The sequence below is a fragment of the Nelumbo nucifera genome, chromosome 1, assembly GCF_055504915.1.
Source record: "Nelumbo nucifera cultivar China Antique chromosome 1, China Antique-T2T, whole genome shotgun sequence".
In the NCBI taxonomy this organism is placed as follows: domain Eukaryota; kingdom Viridiplantae; phylum Streptophyta; class Magnoliopsida; order Proteales; family Nelumbonaceae; genus Nelumbo; species Nelumbo nucifera.
Genome location: NC_142649.1, coordinates 173094981 through 173113004, shown reverse-complemented (window position 1 = coordinate 173113004; position 18024 = coordinate 173094981). Strand labels below are relative to the sequence as shown.

Sequence of the window (18024 nt, the reverse complement as noted above, 5' to 3'; positions counted from 1 at the left end):
AAACTAGACATTCTGACGCTTGTTCCATTCTCTTGCTAGCATAATCATTCCTCCATCTGACATCATTTCTTTAAAGCAAAATTAACTACAACACCTACAGGTGGCTTGTTGCTACCTTGCTTTCTTTACATAAAATGTTGGTAGCCCAATACAGAGTTTTCTGGGGCCCCAAATGCGAGATAGACCTCCGGATCTTTTCTTACAAGGTAATAAAACACCATCTAGCCCTTCCCTCCTGAATTGTAATGATATTGTAGCATATATGGTGTGTACTCTCATCTATAACCTCCAAAACCATCGTTTTCCAAACTTGTTTTTCACTGAAGCTCTTGGAACCTTGTCCAAGCACATTTTTACATATGCAGACATACAAACAATGATATCGAGAAGAGAATCATGTATCATACACTGAAGAACTAAAAGTCATAAAAAGATGACATAACGGGTTCAACTATGATACTGGAATGACATGATACCAGAAAAACCTATAACCAGTATCATGAAAGAGGTAACCAATCAGGTGCTATTCATCAAAATTCACAATAAGGGTGAGGTGGGGTGGTTGATTGGTCTAAGTTATTCCAGTATCATACCTTTCCAGCGTCATAGATTTATCCTATAACAATAGATCTTCTCCCTTCCTTTATCCTCCGTTATGAACTTTAAATCTATCCTTTGCCTTTCACATTAACAAGGCCGTGGCCTATCCACCCATACCTCTTATCTACTTCACATTAGAAATGTAACCCGACTAAACTAACAACCCCCATTTCTACTACCCAACGGTCAGGGAGGATAGTCAACACCATTCAAGCTCTGCTGCTGAGATATGACCAATTGAATTCATGGAAAACTCCATTCCATCTCTAGGAAGTTCAAATTGACAACGGTAACTGATGGACAAGGAATATGCATGGTGGTAATCTGATTTACTCTCAATGTTGAGTAATAAACGTATTTTTTATAACCACTGAAGAGTGAAGACCCTTCGTGGTATCAGTACCAGTGACCCCCAGGTCCACCCTGAGCTGCAGCAACTTTTCTTGCAATGAACTGAGGTTTTGGCTGCACGGAGTTTGATCCTTCAAGCCCCTCACCTTCTCCACTCTCGTTTTTACAGCTGGGGTTCCTTCTTGGATATGAACATCCGGGAGCATACTGACTTGAGACAGCAGGGTTTCTGACTATCCTTCGCTGTTCAAGAGCTTCTGTTGCTGCTGTTCCACAGTTATTATAATGCAATACTGAGCCCACAACCTTCCCAGGCTTTGCAGTTGTACCTGTAACAAAACACTGGTTACAAATATGTTTATCATATTTGTGCTACCATTATCAGATCAGTTGGAGGCAACAAAGATCCAACTTGGTTTATTCATTTATAATGCTCTTTTTATCAGTAATTCTGTTTTCCAGATTTGTAGTCCACCGATATGGTTTGGACAACGCTTTGTTGAGTTTGAGTTGAATACCTGGCCCAGGATTTGTCTAGGAAAAGAGAGAAGAATTCAGGAGTCAGAGCCTAAAGAAGAAAGTAGAGGCCAAAAAGGCCACAAGGCAGAAATACAAAAGAAGGGTGAAAAAAACAAACACCAAGGTAAGTTACTATGATAACATGGTATCCTATAAAATACATTCAAACCTTAAAAGATGCATCATTATAATCTTTCTTAGTGAGGATATCTCTGTCAGGCCTAGGATAAGTTGGATAACATGTTCCAGCTGGCAACCAAGACACCGGTGAACTTGGTATCTATTAGCGGAGTGTTGGAGCCATCACATTTCTAGTTGCTTTCCTACCCTTTAAAAGGGCAGAATTGTCAGAGATTTTGTTGACTCAGACAAACAACTAAGCAGGGAACTCATCCACCCACCTGAATGAGCACACCACAGAATAGAAGAAAAAAGCAATTCCTCTGATGCCATATTTTGTGCTTTTTTCCAATTTTATACACCATCATCAAAACATGTTCTATCACAAATATTTAAAGCAACAACATGAAAACAACAAAATGCAAACATATATTTCAAATAACTAGAGATGCAAGCAAATAAATAAAGCTTTAAAATGATTTTGTGGTTGACTAGGTTGATTGGTCATTAGTTGAGTAGTCAACCTAGTCTAGGATTGGTTCATCATGATTATTGACTGAATAGTAAGTGATGCAGTTGGTCTGGCCCTCAAAACTAGTCATTGACCAGCCGGCACTTTGATAACAATCATAACATTAGCTCAGCTAAAGGTCAACCTACATCAAATTTAAAAATCAAAATGTTGTGCTTTCTATTTTGTGGACACAATTTACAGAACCACGAAAAGCAATAAATACATAATTACACTGTTATTTTGTCATAAATATAATAACAAGAAGACTGCAGAGACTAAGGCAACCAACCACCTAATCATTACCTGGAAAATATCAAGCCAAACCTCCAGAAAAGATGAACATGGAAAGGGAAAAGGGTAAAATAGAACAGAACACGAAGAAAGAATTGGTTCTAGTCCAGTAAGACTACTTGTGGCCAAGATAAGTGAAAGAATTAAACTCACCTTGGAGTCTCTGAGGTACTTGGAGGGGAACCTTAGTTGTAGGAATACCAAAACCCCTGTCTGGTTGTGGCTTCTCAATCTCCTTAATGCAACATTTGGAGAGATCATCAGTGACTTCTGATGAACTGTGTGCTGTGTTGTTTGAGTACAATACACATGGTCTGCATCCATAAAAGTTCCATCAGTACTATGTATGATACCCTAACAAACAGATGGAGAGGAGAATGACATGATCCGAGTTAGAGTACCTGGGTAATGATGCATGTTGCCTCTCAGGGGGAGCAACTGCTGCACCATTTCCATAATGCTCCTCAAGGTATGCAAACTGCTTCTTAAATTGTTCAACAGCACTGTAAATAATAGTAACAAGAACAGTAACAAAGTCAAGTCATATGGGAATGGAGATTAAGCTACGCTCTAAAAATTTCAACAGTAAAATGGTTTATTGCAGTCCTATAATTGCATCTTCGATCTGTTCAGAAAGGCTCAAAATTAATGGTTGAACAGAAACATAAATTTTCCTGCTTCAATTGTGTAATTCAAGCTTTTTATTGTTTGAGTATATGCACAGGAAATTTAAATTTAAATGCCACAAGTCTCAGCTTAGTGTTATATGAAACAACCCCAGATTCAAATTTGATTTTTGAGAACAAGATGGACTCCTAAGGACCTTTGATAGCTGATAGTCTCGCTAGGTCAAAGGTTAGTTGGGAAGTCTGCATAATGAGTTGGTGTTACCAATAGGAGCTTCTTGTTTATGTTATTAGCTTGCACAGTGTAAGGGAATGCTTTTTTTCCCCCATTCTATTCATCATCTTTTTCTATTCCTACATCCCTCCCCCCTCTCTTTAACGAAACTTCACAGTTTACCTTAAAAAATTAACTCAAGAATTTGGCTTGTATAATTAGTTTTAATGAATTATTAAATGAGAATTACATTATTTGAGCTGGTGTGCAATGGTAAAATCTCGAGTTCAGAAGTTTGAGAACATGGGTTTGAGTCGAAGAGTGGTTAATTTTTTCAGAGAGAGAGAAGAGAAGAGAAGAGAAGAGAAGAGAAGAGAAGAGAAGAGAGAGAGAGAGAGAGAGAGCTTTGGTCCATATCCAGTCCACCCCTCCCAAGGCCCCAGATGGCTGGAACCAACAATGGCCTTTTATACTATCATTTGGTTTGAGGGTTTAAGGCTTCATGATTAAGGGAATTTGTCATTCTCATTAATATTTATATCGTCAATGATTAGAGCCTCATCATGCATGAGTACAGGTGGAGAAAGGCCATGGTTCCCAAAGGATATCAGAGCATAGCCCACATTAGGCTGGCCTTGAGCTTGATATATTCACTGAAATGAAGTTGACATCTGGTCCATGGTCTGACTTCATTAATTGAATTTTGCCACTTGTGCAACCCTTTGCAATAGAGATCTAGATTTTCTTCTTTTATCTGTTAAGATTTTATTTAAAGAAGCTTCAGATTTTTTAGATTCATGTTATTACTGAGAATCTAGGTTAGGTCATTGTCATTAGTCAATCTACCCCTCCCAAGACCCCAGATAGCTGGAACCAACATTGGGTAATGGCCTTTTTTTTTAATTTTGCTGAGAAATAGGGAACAGACAGATATCAAACTCAGGAAACTAATTATCCAAAAGAATCCACCTCAGAAACAAATATTTAAGCAAAAGTATATGTACACATTCATCAAAAAAAAAATGTAGAAAATATGGGAATATGTTAATGGCATGAATTTCATTGGACTGGCTTAGCATGTCTGGATCTCTAACGTCCAATGTCTAGGTTTAGAGTTTTGTGTTATCGATACCTTGGATACATAAAGCCAGTTGATTCTGTTCCCTCCAAAAACTCTTTCAACATCTTTGGATGGTATTCAAGAATCTCCCTGTAAATGAGCTCCCGTACATCCTCCTTTGTTATCCTCCTCCTCTCAAACTCAAACTCCATCTTAGTTACTGGTTGAGCAGAAGGTTCCCTCTCGACCTTGGCCAAGCCCCTAAAATAGGGATCTGCCAAAGCCTGACATCTTGTGGAACAACTTTCCTCTGTTAGAAAGAGCATAAGTTACACATTTGAAACAGACAAAAGAAGTTTTCTACAGTACCTCCTCAGCGGTAGGTCGGTCCTTTGGTTCAAATGCTAACATCCTTTCCAATAAACGAAGAGCAAGGGGATCTGCATTTGGGAATTTTTGGGAGAAAGGTATAGGCTTTTTCTTGCGCATGCTACTTAAATATCTGCGGGCCTTCTCATTACGTACCTATACATGCAAAAGACAAGATCAATGGTTGCATAAATCGGGATAAGATGGTATGTTAACACTAAATAAATTAAAAATTACATCTGCATCCTTACTAGGACAAGTTATATGACAGGAAACTGACCCTTGCAATAGCTTCAGCAGAAGGTGTTCCTAATAGATCAGTCATCAAGTCCAACTGGTGAACTACATTCTTTCCAGGAAAGAGAGGCTTTCCTGTTAAAATTTCAGAGAAGATGCATCCAATGCTCCAAAATTTCATGCTAACAATTGCTGGTGTATACTGCAACATTCGCAGAGAAGAAATAAGAACCTTCTATAATATATGGAGAAAGTAAAAACAATGAGTTGCTTCATGTACCATGGGACTCAAAATGCAAACTTGTGAATAAAAATCTAGACAACAATTTAGCAATTCCTATAAATGGTAAACATTACAGACTAGTGTTTTTTTTCTAGAAAATAGTGATCTCTAACAAGTCATTGAGATTGGTAGGCAAAGCCAGATATATTTCAGGAGGCATTGTATCTTAGGTGGCAACAGGAGATTGCTGTTTTTTTTTTTTATCAGCACCAAACAAATTTTATTAAAACTAATTAAGAAAAAGCTCACAACCAGGAGCTTTTAAATCTGATACATCAAAAAGCTTGCTGGTTGGAAAGAAGTTTTGAAGAAGATGAGATTAGAATGGGATAATTTCTGCCCTGTTCTCAGGCCCAATTGGAGTGGGTGACTCCCTTAGAGCTGAGATCTTGGTAGTTATTGGAAGGAGTCCCGAAAGCTAAGGAGATGAATATCAGAAAACTCATAATTGAAGGTGACTTGGAGGTGGTGATAGTGTGGCTGAATAAAGACAACAGTGGTTTATGGAACTACAGCAATGAGAGGAGGAAATTCAAGTGGCTGGTGCGGGAGATGGAAGTCAAGATGAGTTGGGTTAAAAGATCAGTTAATTCTGTAGCTGATGGATTAGCTAAACAAGGGTTAGAAAGGGAATCAATGTTTTGGGCCCAAGTTGTAATTTAACTGTTCTTTCCTTTCCTTTTTTTTGCTTTTCTTGAGGGCTTACATTATATTTGGAAGATAAGAGTGTTTGTCTTCCTTGTTGTAATTATTCTTATGTTGTTTCAATGAATTTAATGAATTTGTTATTGATCAAAAAAAAAAAAAAAAGAAGATGAGATTAGAAGGGCAATGTTTTTTATGGATAGGTCTAAGGTGCCAAGCCTAGATGGTTTTACAATGGCCTTCTATCAAGATTGCTGGGAGATCTTGAAAGAAGATCTTTGTGAGGTGTTTAGAGAGTTCGCAAACAATCATATAGTAAGCCCAAGAGTCAATGCTACTTTCTTGGCCTTAGTCCCTAAGAAGATTGATGCTATCCCCAAAGGATTTTAGACCAATAAACTTGGTGACTAGTATCTACAAAATCTTAACTAAGGGGTTGTCATTGAGGATTTAAGAGGTTCTTCCTTCCCTAATAAGCAAATATCAAGGGGCATTTGTACAAGGGAAGCAAATTACAAACCAAATCTTAGTAGCTAATGAATGCCCGGGAGAAATGAGAAGATCCAAAAAGAAGGGATTCGTTTGCAAGCTTGATTTGGAAAAGGCCTATGATTTGGTCAATTGGCAATTCCTTTTACAAGTTTCAAGGAAGTGTGGTTTTGGAGAAAGGTGGTGTTAGTGGATTTTTGGCTGTGTGAGCTCCGATCACTTCTCTATTTTGATTAATGGAGTGGTAAAGGATTTTTTCCAACATGTAGGGGACTAAAGGCGAGGAGACCCTCTCTCGCCCTTCCTTTTCACCTTGTTAGTTGATGTGCTAAGTAGAATGATCTCAAAGGCTGATAGGGAGAATTTAAAAAATGGTTGGAAAGTAGGCAGGTCTGGAGTGTCAGTTACCCATCTTCAATTTGCAGATGATATCTTAGTCTTTGGTGAAGGAGGGGACCTGGAGAAGTTAGGAATCTAAAGTTTTTGGTGCAAAGGTTTGGAAGTATGTATAATTTGAGAGTCAACCTTGAAAAGAGCAGTGTGGCAGGGATAAATTTGGATAATAGAGAGGTGGAGGCAATTATAAGGTGCTTGGAGTGTTCTATAGCCACCTTGCCCATGACCTACCTAGGACTTCCTTTAGGGGAAAACCTTAGGGAGAGTAGCTTTTGGTGCCCAGTTTTGGAGAATTTTAAGAAGAGATTGGCTTCTTGCAAAAAGAATTATATCTCTTTGAGGGGTAGGATTACCCTAATTAGGTCACTTTGTCTAACCTACTAACTTATTTCTTGTCAGTCTTTAGGATTCCCTCTAGAGAAGCTAAGAAGATAGAAAAGTTGATGAGGGACTTCCTTTGGGAACCGAGGGAAAGTAGGAAGGATCATCTGGTGAAGTGGGAGGTGGTATGTAGGAATAAAGAAGAGGGAGGTCTAGGAATAGGGAATCTGATGCAAAAGAATACGGCTTGTTGGGAAAATGGCTATGGAGATGGCCATTAGAGAGAGAAAGATTGTGGGTTGAAGTGATAGGAAGTATTCATGGTCACTCGGAGAGCAGATGGGATGTTGGGGTCTCTCGGCGGGCAACTTTGGCAACACCTCAGAAGGCAAGTCACGGTGTCCTCCCTCAACTCAACAATTTTCTTAGGTATGATGTGTGTATTGGTAGCTCAATTCTCTTTTGGGCAGATATTTGGGTTGAAGAGGCTCCCTCGAAGGACCTCTTTCCACCTTTATACACTATCTCCTGGTATAAGAAAGAGCCTATTTCTTCTATTTGCTACCCTTTTGATTCTCCGTTGACTCTAGTTTGGGACTTTGGGTTCCGACGAGGTCTAAGGGATGAGGAGATTGTGAGTCTTACTTGCATTTTGAGAACCCTTGAAAAAGTTTGTTTTGACACGACAGAATCAGATAAAAGGTTTTGGACTCTTGTGCCCTCGGGTAGTTTTTCTTGTGCTTCCTTCCTCAAAGCCCTTTGTCGTCCAGTGTTTGCTCCTCCTTTCCCTTTTAAGGAGGTTTGGTGCAAACCTGTCCCCCCTAAGGTCTTGGCTTTCTGTTGGAAAGTGTTTTATGGGAAAGTAAACACCTTGGATAATCTACAAAGGAGAAGACATTTCACCCAATTGGTGTACCCTTTGCAGATTCCATGGTGAGGACTGCAACCATTTGCTAATTTCCTGTACTGCTACAGCAAATCTGTGGGATTGGCTCTTCTTGATTTTTGAATGCAGGTGGAATAGGCCAGCAGATGTAAGCTTACTTTTTGACCCTTCTACCTTTGCTCCGTGCCATCGAAGAGAAAGAATAATGTGGAGTGCATGAGCAGCACTGCTTTGGACAATGTGGGAAGAAAAGAATGCCAGAATATTCCAAGAGAAGGTGCGAAGCCAACAAGATTTGAGGATCGTATCCTGTATAGGGCTATAGTGTGGCTAAAATCTTCAGAGTTATTTCAGCAGTTTTCTTTTAATGATCTGTAGAGGCATTGAGCAGAAGTGGCAAGCAGTTCCTCTTTGAAGACAAAGATGCACATGAGCAGGGTACCCCCACCTAAAGGCTTCCTGAAATTAAATTTTGATAGGAGTAGCCTGGCCAACCCAGGCCCTTCTGGGATGGGAGGGGTTATAAGGAATGGAAGTGGTTCTGTGGCTCTTCTCTTTTCAGGTCCTTTAGGTGAGGGGGACTCCACGAGGGCAGAACTTTTAGCTAAACTACAAGGGGTACAGTTTTCTGTACAGATAGGAGTGGAGAAGCTACTAATAGAAGGTGATTCTGAGGTGGTCGTGGGGTGGTTACAGAATCCAGAGACTGTAGTTTGGTGCTTCAGAAATGAACTTAAAAGATTCAAATGCTTGGTGAGAACATTCATATTGGCTGACTGTTTAGCCAAGCAAGGGGCAACGAGGGAACATTCGTATTGGGCTCAGCTGTAACCTTTTTCTTCTTTTAAAGTGTTTGAAGGGTTGAAAAGGTTGCAGCTCGTGCCTCTCCAAGTGTCTCCTGTAAAAGTTGCTTCTAATTTCTTTCTCTAATAAATTCTTCGTTTATCAAAAAAAAGTCATACCACTAATGAATATGAAGAAAGAAGAGATGATGGGAGACTCAGCTAGTGAGAGGATGGAAAGATGGATGCTCTCACCTTCAGATGGATCTCAGCCATCAAGTCACTTTATAAGGGAGTCTAGATTACTAGCGTTCAGGATAAGAAGCTTGTTCAAATGGATCCAAGATCAACTAGCTCCTTGCTGATTTCCTAGCCAGAATGAAAAGAAACTCATTGCATTAGGGGATGACTATTCTGGGTTAGCTAATAGCTCCCCTCTTCTATATTTTTGGGTAATTGATATTAATATTCTATTACTTTTTGTTTTGTATTTCCATTGGTTTGAAGTGGTCAATTAAAGGAGTTGTTTTGGCTAGGGGTTAGGGGTGCATGTACTTTGTACTTGCCATTAAATCATTATTGTTCATTAATAAATTACTGATCTTGTCACTAATCAGAAAAGATAACTCACTGTTGCTTTGTACTATTCAAAAGGTTATTTGACTATCTACAATTTCAAGGACACCAATTAACACATGGCTTGATAGAAATATAGGCAAAATACAGAAAGATTATGGGTTTCCATTATTTTGGTTATTTGATCTGTCTTCCAGCTATAAATTCTAAATAATAGTTTCTCTTGTGCTGCTTAAGTTTTTTTAGACTAGCTTCTACTTTTCTTTGTCACTTAAAAATCCTTTAGACAATCTCTTTTGAATAGAGAGCCCTTTGATGACACAACAGGAATTATAAAGTTGATTATACTTAGTTTAAGTCAAAGTACCACCCCAGGCTTTCTATTTTGTTTCTGAAGAGTTGTTTACTGATATCTATTTCAGTTTATAAATTTTAAGTCCTTATTTGAATCTAGGCTCAGTTTGGAAGGAGTACAAATACAAAATATGTACAGTGCAAAACCCTGTATTTTGTATTATTTTATATGTATTCGCACTGTACATATTTGTATTTGTACTATTTCCAAATCGAGCCTAAAGAATAGGTTTCAGTTTTCAGTATAATTTAAGTTGAAATACAGAGCAAGTACATCAAAATTTTCTCAACAGCCAAAATGTCACCATCAAAATGCCCATAAAATGTATTGATGAGTACTGAAAAAGGAAGTGTCATTGAAGAAGCCTGTTACATGTAGATGATATAGTTAGCTGAGCACGTTTCAGGTTCCTTCAATTAGAGAAGTAAGTTTATTTAAGGTTCATAATGTAGTGGTAGAAAGGAACTGTGCCTTTTGGAATAAAGATTTTCCCTTACCTTTTCTCATAAATATACTCGTATGTTACAGAAACTTTTAGTTGCATTGCTTCTCTCCACCATGGTTTAAAGTATTGATACACCCGATACGCACGAACAGGCATATCAGGTGTTTTGCTACTTTAAACTTTGTTATTTTAAGTTTATTTTTCAAAATTGCATCAGGGGGTCGGTTTTAAGCATGTCTACCCCCTGAAAATAGTCAAAGTCCAAAACATCCCTTATTTGAGGTTTCGGACAGCTCCTGATACGATAAGATGCACCCGATACAGGGCATATTGTATTGAAATTTTGAACCATGCTCTCCACAGCTCCAATTGGAACCTGACCACTACATGAAACCATTACTCTAAAGGGTAACTACCCCAAATAAACTTCTTACATGTATTTCATTGTAGTTTCTTTTTCTCTTCATTTTACTTCCTTATTTATTTCTTTTAGTTCTAGTTCATTTACCAACTTTCCTTAAATTTTGATCCCTGAGTTCTTGGATTGCAGTTGCACCCTTGTGCATCTTATTTTCTTAATTTATTTGTGCATATTCTTTTGCACATCACAATTTCCCTGTCATTACCTAAATACAAAGTTTGTCTCCTTCAGTACACAATTCTGATTCTTAGGGACTATTACAGGACACTCCTTATTCAATCCTACATCACTCCAACTTTTGTCATTCTGACTGCCATGAGGTTAGCAAAAAACTTTAGCTCCTCAACCCACATCTCTACAAAGAAAAACCTTAATAATAGACCCTTGGCAAGATACTGCTCCATACAACTTGTGCACTTTAAGATACCACTAGGTTAGTTTGGACCAGTTACATATTCATCCTAACATCTGCTATACTAACTATCCCACCCCCATTTCCCTACTCAATTCTGTGGGCTTTTTAGAATTTAGACCCAATGCTTTTTTTGTTAATAAATAAAAAAGAAATGCATTAAAATCAAAATAACAGCTTACATCGTCAGGTGATGAGAAATCACCCAAAACAGAAAAGAAACAAGGCAAAACATTACAAACCAAAATCCCCACCATCCAATAATAAAATCATCCCTCAAAACCAGACTCACGACGCAATTTTGGTATACACTAAAACCCAATTCACAAGCCCCAAAACCAATATCCAAATCAAAAGAAAACAGCCCTCACTGAAACCTTCCTTAAAACATTAAAATGAAGAATTAACCTTCCCAATCCCAAAACTTGTTTTTTATTTTGCTAAGTATCCCAAAACGTTTTTTGATAGTAAAAGAAATTTTTTATTTAAAAATAAAAAAGGAAAACTGATTACAACCACTTAACAGGTGCTAAGATAACAACACCTCTCAAACAAGCTAAAAGCAATTCTTCCAGCCAAAAACTAAAAGCTAACTACAAAACAAACTAATCAAGATCCCTTCTGTCAAGCACTGAACACCATCCCCCATTAACTACTCCTAAAGAACAAATTCAGTCCTCCCCATCAAAAATGTTCTCCCATCAAAATCCCTTCTTTCAAGCACCGAACACCATCCCCCATTAAATCCTATTTGCTAATGTTGTTCATTCATTCATTCCAATAAAATATCTTCTTAAAAGGCAATTAAGTTATAAAATCATTATTTTTTATGTAAGAAATAAGAACTAAAGACCCTAACATGGACTTGTTCGGGCTTGCCACGAGGGGCGTGGTACAAAGGCAACTCATAAGATCAAGAGTGCAATATGTTTTACATCACATTAGCTATTTGAAGTAATACAATTGAGGGAAAAAAAGAGATTGTGGGTTTTATATGCTTGAAAATGCTTTATATGTTTGCTTTTATTTTTAAATTTTCATTTGAATACGCTTTACATGTTATGTTTATGTATTTTAATCTTAGATAATAGGTTTTTCAAAACATTTATTTTAAATTTTAAGTTTATATTTTATTAATATTATGTTTAATTTTCAGTATTTTTTGAATTATCTGACATTTTTTTATTTTTTAGCATTTTTTGTATTTTTGCACCTTGCTTCAAAAAGGTGAGCACCTTGCCTTGTGCCTCAAGCACAAATTGGCCCTTGTGCTTTTAAAACACTGGCTTCAACCGGCAACACTCTAAGACCTAATTTGCTTGAGATCAAGACAAATTGTTTTTCTAGGTGTTACATAGACAACCCACCTTTGAAGGGAAAACATGAATCAAAATCAAATGTATGTCCATAAGTCGATTTGTATCTGAGTCAGACTCGGCTACAGTGCAACTTGAACTTAGGTAGATTTACCAATATTCTCACTGCATCAAATCTCCAAAGTTATGAATCCACACTTTAAAATACCTCTATGTAACAGCAGTCCAACCATTTTAAACTATCTAATAGGACCCTAGTATTTGTATTTTTATATACATAACCCATTATCCATTGTTTAATGGATCTTTTCCAATTACTATTGAAATGAGGAAAGGATGAAAAACAACTAGTGTAGTTGCGTGGTAAATAGGCAAAGACTGCGAGTTTAACTTGTCAATTGTAAATTGAAGTTTAAATTGTCATATTTACATGGTTATATGAATTTTAAGAATAATATTAAAAATCATAATGCTTGATAAAAAAAAGGTCATTTATTAGAACATTTCCTACAGTTTCACATATTTACTTAAACCTGCCCTATAGTCTACATTTTACTAAAACACCCCTTATAGTTTGCAATCTATTTACTTAATCGACCTTTCATTAAGAACTATTTGTTTTGCCATATGAAAATAGTAACATGATCACCTAAACTAAGTAGAAAATGTTTAAGGGCATGGACCCATGGCTGTTTATTCCAAAAGCACCCCTAAACTGAGTGGAAAATGTTCAAGGGTATGGATCCATGGTTGTTTATTCCAAAAGTACCACTAATCTTTGATTAAATTTATTTGAATGGATGTTAGTGTTAAAATTGTCATTTTCCACTTTCATCTAATGGAAGGTCAATTAAGTAAATTGATTACAAACTATAGGGCATGTTTTAGTAAAACACAAACTATAGGGCTATAGGGTAGGTTTTAGTAAATTCATGAAACTATAGGGAGTATTGTAGTAAATGATCCATAAAAAAAGGGCAGCCCAGTGAATGAGGCTCCAGCCAATGCGGGTCTGGGGAGGAACAGGTGTACACAGCCTTACCCCTGCACATACAAGGAAGCTGTTTCGAAGAATTGAACCCTGGTCACCATGAATCCTAGAGTTGAACTCCTGGAAATTAAATTCTGTTTCTCATGTCCACATCAATGCAACTGTATTAGGTCTATTCACAAAATATTACTGTGTCTGTGTGTTGTTTCTTTTTAAGTCTATAAACAAGTGATGCTGAGGAAGAAAATAAAAAGGAAGGGGATAATACAAGAGCAAATAGATGAAAAGAAAAAAAGGAGGGACAGGGGTTATACACGCCGCCGTATGTTTTGCCCCTAAACCAAACTTAGCTAAGATGAGACACCAACCTTTTCCTCATAGGTACAACACTGACAGTTTTCAGGAGACTATATACTCAGAGGGAAAAAAACAAGAAGGATGGATGTAGTGAGATACCACAGAATAATGAAGTGATATGAGCATGAAGGCTTTACATGTTAAGCACATCAAGGGCATATGCTGACAAAACCAAAGGTAGCAGATGTGTTAAAAATGAAAAATATATGGTGCATGAAGCCCTTCAAAATTCCCCCATAAATAAAAATAATAGACAAAACTAATGATGCGAAGACATTAATAAATCATAATGGCAGTTCAACCAAAATAAGTATCATGACAATAAGATGAGCATAACCAAAATAAGTATCATGACAATAAGTTCATGCACCTTTGAGAAAAATGATCCACACAATTCTGGAGCCCTATACCATCTTGTTGCAACATAGTCCTGTAAGCACATGGATTTATGGCCATTAAAATTTATGTCACAACACTAGCAACTTTAGCACAGCAGCAATAAGCTGAGCACCAAGAAGAAAACTGTATAATGCAAATTACATTTTATTAGCAAGGAACTTACTGTCCAAAATATGGCAGTGGGAGTATCATTGAAGGCAACTCTTGCAAGACCAAAATCACAAATCTTAAGTTTGCAGTCAGCATTTGCTAAGATGTTTTTAGGTTTTAAATCTCGGTGAAAGACATTTGCTGCAAAATAATTGAAGCAAAATATAAGAAAAAGGTAAAACAAGTTAAAATTCACTTAATTAAAAAAGGGGAAAAAAAGGAAGTTATCATGCCATTTTCAAAAGGGATAAGCTTAGTTCAAAATAACTGAGCTGATGAACAAATTGATGGCTCTAAATAACCTGTGTGTATGTATTTCAAGCCTCGAAGAAGCTGATAAAGAAAGAACTGATAATGTTCTGGTGTCAAATCATCATTTGCTTTAATAACCTGGTGCAGATCAGATTCCATCAGCTCAAAAACAACATATATGTCCTTGAACTCTCTTCTTGAAGGAGGCAACAGGATGTGCTTGATTTCCACAATATCGGGATGACGTAGGAGTCTAAGAAGCTTAATCTCACGAAGTATGCGTGTAGCATCAGAGACATGCTCAAAGATATCATTGATTTTCTTAATTGCAACTTTCTCCCCAGTATATGTATCATATGCAGAGCAAACAACACCATAGCTCCCTTTACCTATTACTTCTTCTATTCTGTATCTGCTCCCCTCACCATACTCTGTAAAAAAATCTACTTCAACAGATGCCTGCACCACCAAATTACAAGACACTGGCCATGCATCAGTATCATCCTAATTTGATGACATACAAAATAACATAAGAAAATGAATCACCACCATAGGCCTGTGAAACTAACACGGTTATATACCAACGAAATTATTTCAAATCCTAAACTGGAAGCAATAAAGAACATCACAAAAAAACAGTTCTGTGAATACCATGTAAACGTTAAGATAAAATTATCAAATGAAATTTAAATATTCATTTCATCTCAAAAGAAAATGAATTATTGTAATTCAGTTGATGCAAAAGTGATATATCCTGATGATATTATTATCTAAATCAGTTGTCAACATGGAACTTCACACTTCAAATAGTTGGCAGATTTGGCTTATGTCATCATCATTATCATTGTTGCTGTCGTCTAAGCCTTGTCCCAATTATATGACTATATGAGAACAACTACACGAATCATGTTCTGTCATTCAGTTCTATTCATTGATATACCCATACTATGGGCCCTCAAATCAATTCTTACTACTTCAACCCATGTCCTTTTTGGCTGCCTCTGGCTCTTCTAATCCCTTCAACTTGTAATAGAACGCTTCTCCTTACTGGCGCTACATGAGAAAAAATTTTCACTTATAGCTGAGATTGATTTTCACATAGAAAAGTAAACCTCATGTGAAGTCAATGTTGATCATTTCCAATGATGTCATCCAAGAATTGTTTCATCCAATTAAATAACAGAAAAAAATTGCAGGCTTAACAGAAATTAATAACAAATAAGTAAGAAAATGACCCTAAGATTTCACCCCGGGGCCTCTGACGTTCCTTTATGAGTAGAGGTAACCCTTCAACAGCTAAGATCTCCCTAGCCGAGGTGATACCCTCTCACTCTCAGCAAGGTGACATTCCAGAGGTCTTCAGCAAATTTCCAATTCACCCTTGTTGCAAATTTTGGCAGCAACACAAAACAGTTTATGGCACATCCTCTATCCATTAAAAGAGAAAAAAAAAGGATGCCACAAAGAAATGCAGAAAATTACTGAATCGACAAACCTTAAAACACACAATAAGAAAAGAAGAGAGGGGTTAAGAAGCATAGAGGAAGTGAGGAAAAAACAATACTATCCAATCAGTATTTGGAGGAGAACTGAAGTTGAATTAAAACAATGTAATTCCATCTCTAATGTATGTATACAAAGAAACAAATAGAAGGCAGGGAAGAACGATAGTTAAATAAACAAATAAAAATATCCTTACCTTCTTTCGCTGATCAGGCTGCATCTTAGCAAGCAAAGCTCAAAGTCCTCAAAATATTGCAAAGTCGGAAATAAAATAACACATATTACAAATTCAAGGAATCGAGATTGAATAAGAACCAGTAAGAAGCTAGAATCTTCAGATCGTTCGTAATTAAGAACAAAAAGTAGACAAGAGAAATCCCGACTTTGCAACAGATTAAGTTAAAAACAGAGATACTGAGATTGATAGGAATGTGTATCAGCGAAAAGTCACTGAGTCTGAGATCTAAAGAAAGCAGAAGACCTAATCTTGCAGGTACAGTAATCAAAGATCATATGTTGCGAGAAAGAGATGGCGCAACTAATTGCCCAGCTGAAACAAGATGCTTCCAAATCGGAAATGGAGAAGGAAAAACCCTAATTATCCCACTACAAGGAGACAATAACAAGAAAATTAAGAATTAAAGAGAAGTAGGTGGGAGTGGCAAAATTTGCCGCTAAATGTAGCTAGAAACAGAGGGTTCCAGATCGAAGTGGGGTGCAAACCCCTAAATTCTTCGGATATAACTAGCGGGAAAACCGAGCTTCAGACGATGAAAAGAGTCGATGATCTCAAACCAGCAGCCAGCATCTCAATGTAGCTTGTATAAGTTTTTTTTCAAAAGAGAAATCCCTGAATTTATATAAATTAATTGGATCAAGATAAGCGAAGAACAACGGAGAAGACGGTGAAAAAGCAGCTTTGATTCAGATTTCCGATAAAAAGGAAATCCATCAACAAGGGAGATCGTCGAGCCACAGCAGGGGAGAAGCGAAGCGAACAACAAACTCGAAATGAGCTGAGATACTAGAGGTCGTAGATTTTAGTTTTATAGCTTTATTATTAATAAAAAAAATAATATAAAAATAATAATAATAAACACTTTCGCAAGATAAAATCACAAGATTACAGTAAGCTCCCTGGGGTTGACGATGGTTTTATGTTGAATATAAATCAATTAAGGGGATTGATTTGGGCGCGTCCACTTTTTGATAAATGACGTACAACCGCTTGTGAGTTTTTAAATTTTTTTTAACACATAATAATATTAAAAGGAGTAGAAAACAAACATTAAAATAAAATCCAATAATTTAGAAATAAATGAAAGAATTTTCAGGAAGGAAAGTATAAGTCTATAAGAAAGAAACGAGAAAGAAAATTTGTCTAATAACACATGTGAATTAAATTTTTTTTTTAATTTTCTTTTTTGTATATTGCCCAAAAAATGCTTGTTTTGATGCAAGCTAGAAATGTTGTTTAACATAAAAACATCGTTTATCGTTAAAAAGTAATAAATGCTGAGCATGTAAATTTATTCGTTTTGTATGGCTTACCATTGGGACCGTAGACCATACATCTAGAATATTGTGTCTTCTCAAGTGGGTCCCGTGACAGTCAATATAGATGACTCTCGTCCATCTACACTATGAGGAGATACTTTGTCTTAATTTTGCTGCAGGTATTAAAATTTAAGATCCATTTGGTTCATAATCAAAATTAAAATCTGAATAAATATCAGAATCAGAATTGAAATTCTTCATAATCCAAATTCTTATAACAAAAATTAGAAAAGAAATTGAAATCAGTTGAAATGAGATTTTATTTCCAAAGAAGAAAAAGAAATGAGAGTATATTATTCCTTCAAGAATGAAAATGGGATTTCCATTCCGCATAATAAAACTGTTAAAATTAGAATGGTCCATTCCCATTCCAGTTCCAGACCCTTATTCCCATGAATCAAATGAGGCATTGATTAATACACGATAATCCCTATATAAGATATTAAGGTGGGAGTTGATGTGTATTTTTCAAAATTAAAGAAAGAAGGGAATAATAGCCTGTGTTGAGTGAGAGTGAAGGGAGAAAAAAAAGTAGTGGAATGTGAGAAATCGGTGTGGAAAACCTCAAAATGATAGAAGAAACCAAG

At 36.7% G+C, this 18024-nt stretch overlaps 1 protein-coding gene across 4 annotated transcripts; it reads right to left on the bottom strand.

Moving 5' to 3' along the window:
- Nucleotides 1–284: 284 nt before the first annotated feature.
- Nucleotides 285–17037, bottom strand: LOC104596408 (mitogen-activated protein kinase 16-like). Of its 4 annotated transcripts, XM_010257556.3 has the most exons (11): nt 16077–17035; nt 14428–14836; nt 14139–14266; nt 13947–14006; nt 4945–5103; nt 4665–4820; nt 4368–4579; nt 2797–2898; nt 2549–2709; nt 1470–1485; nt 1087–1280 (listed from the first exon to the last, which is right to left on the bottom strand). In XM_010257556.3, the coding sequence occupies exons 1-11, from the start codon at nt 16098–16100 to the stop codon at nt 1232–1234; spliced, it is 1476 nt and encodes a 491-aa protein (XP_010255858.2). In that variant the 5' UTR covers nt 16101–17035; the 3' UTR covers nt 1087–1231. The 4 variants fall into 4 exon arrangements, with proteins under 4 accessions (XP_010255857.2, XP_088751413.1, XP_010255858.2 ...); XM_010257555.3 differs by lacking the exon at nt 1470–1485 and having other exon boundaries at nt 285–1280; nt 16077–17037; XM_088895287.1 differs by lacking the exons at nt 1470–1485; nt 16077–17035 and adding an exon at nt 15613–16036 and having other exon boundaries at nt 285–1280.
- Nucleotides 17038–18024: the final 987 nt, after the last annotated feature.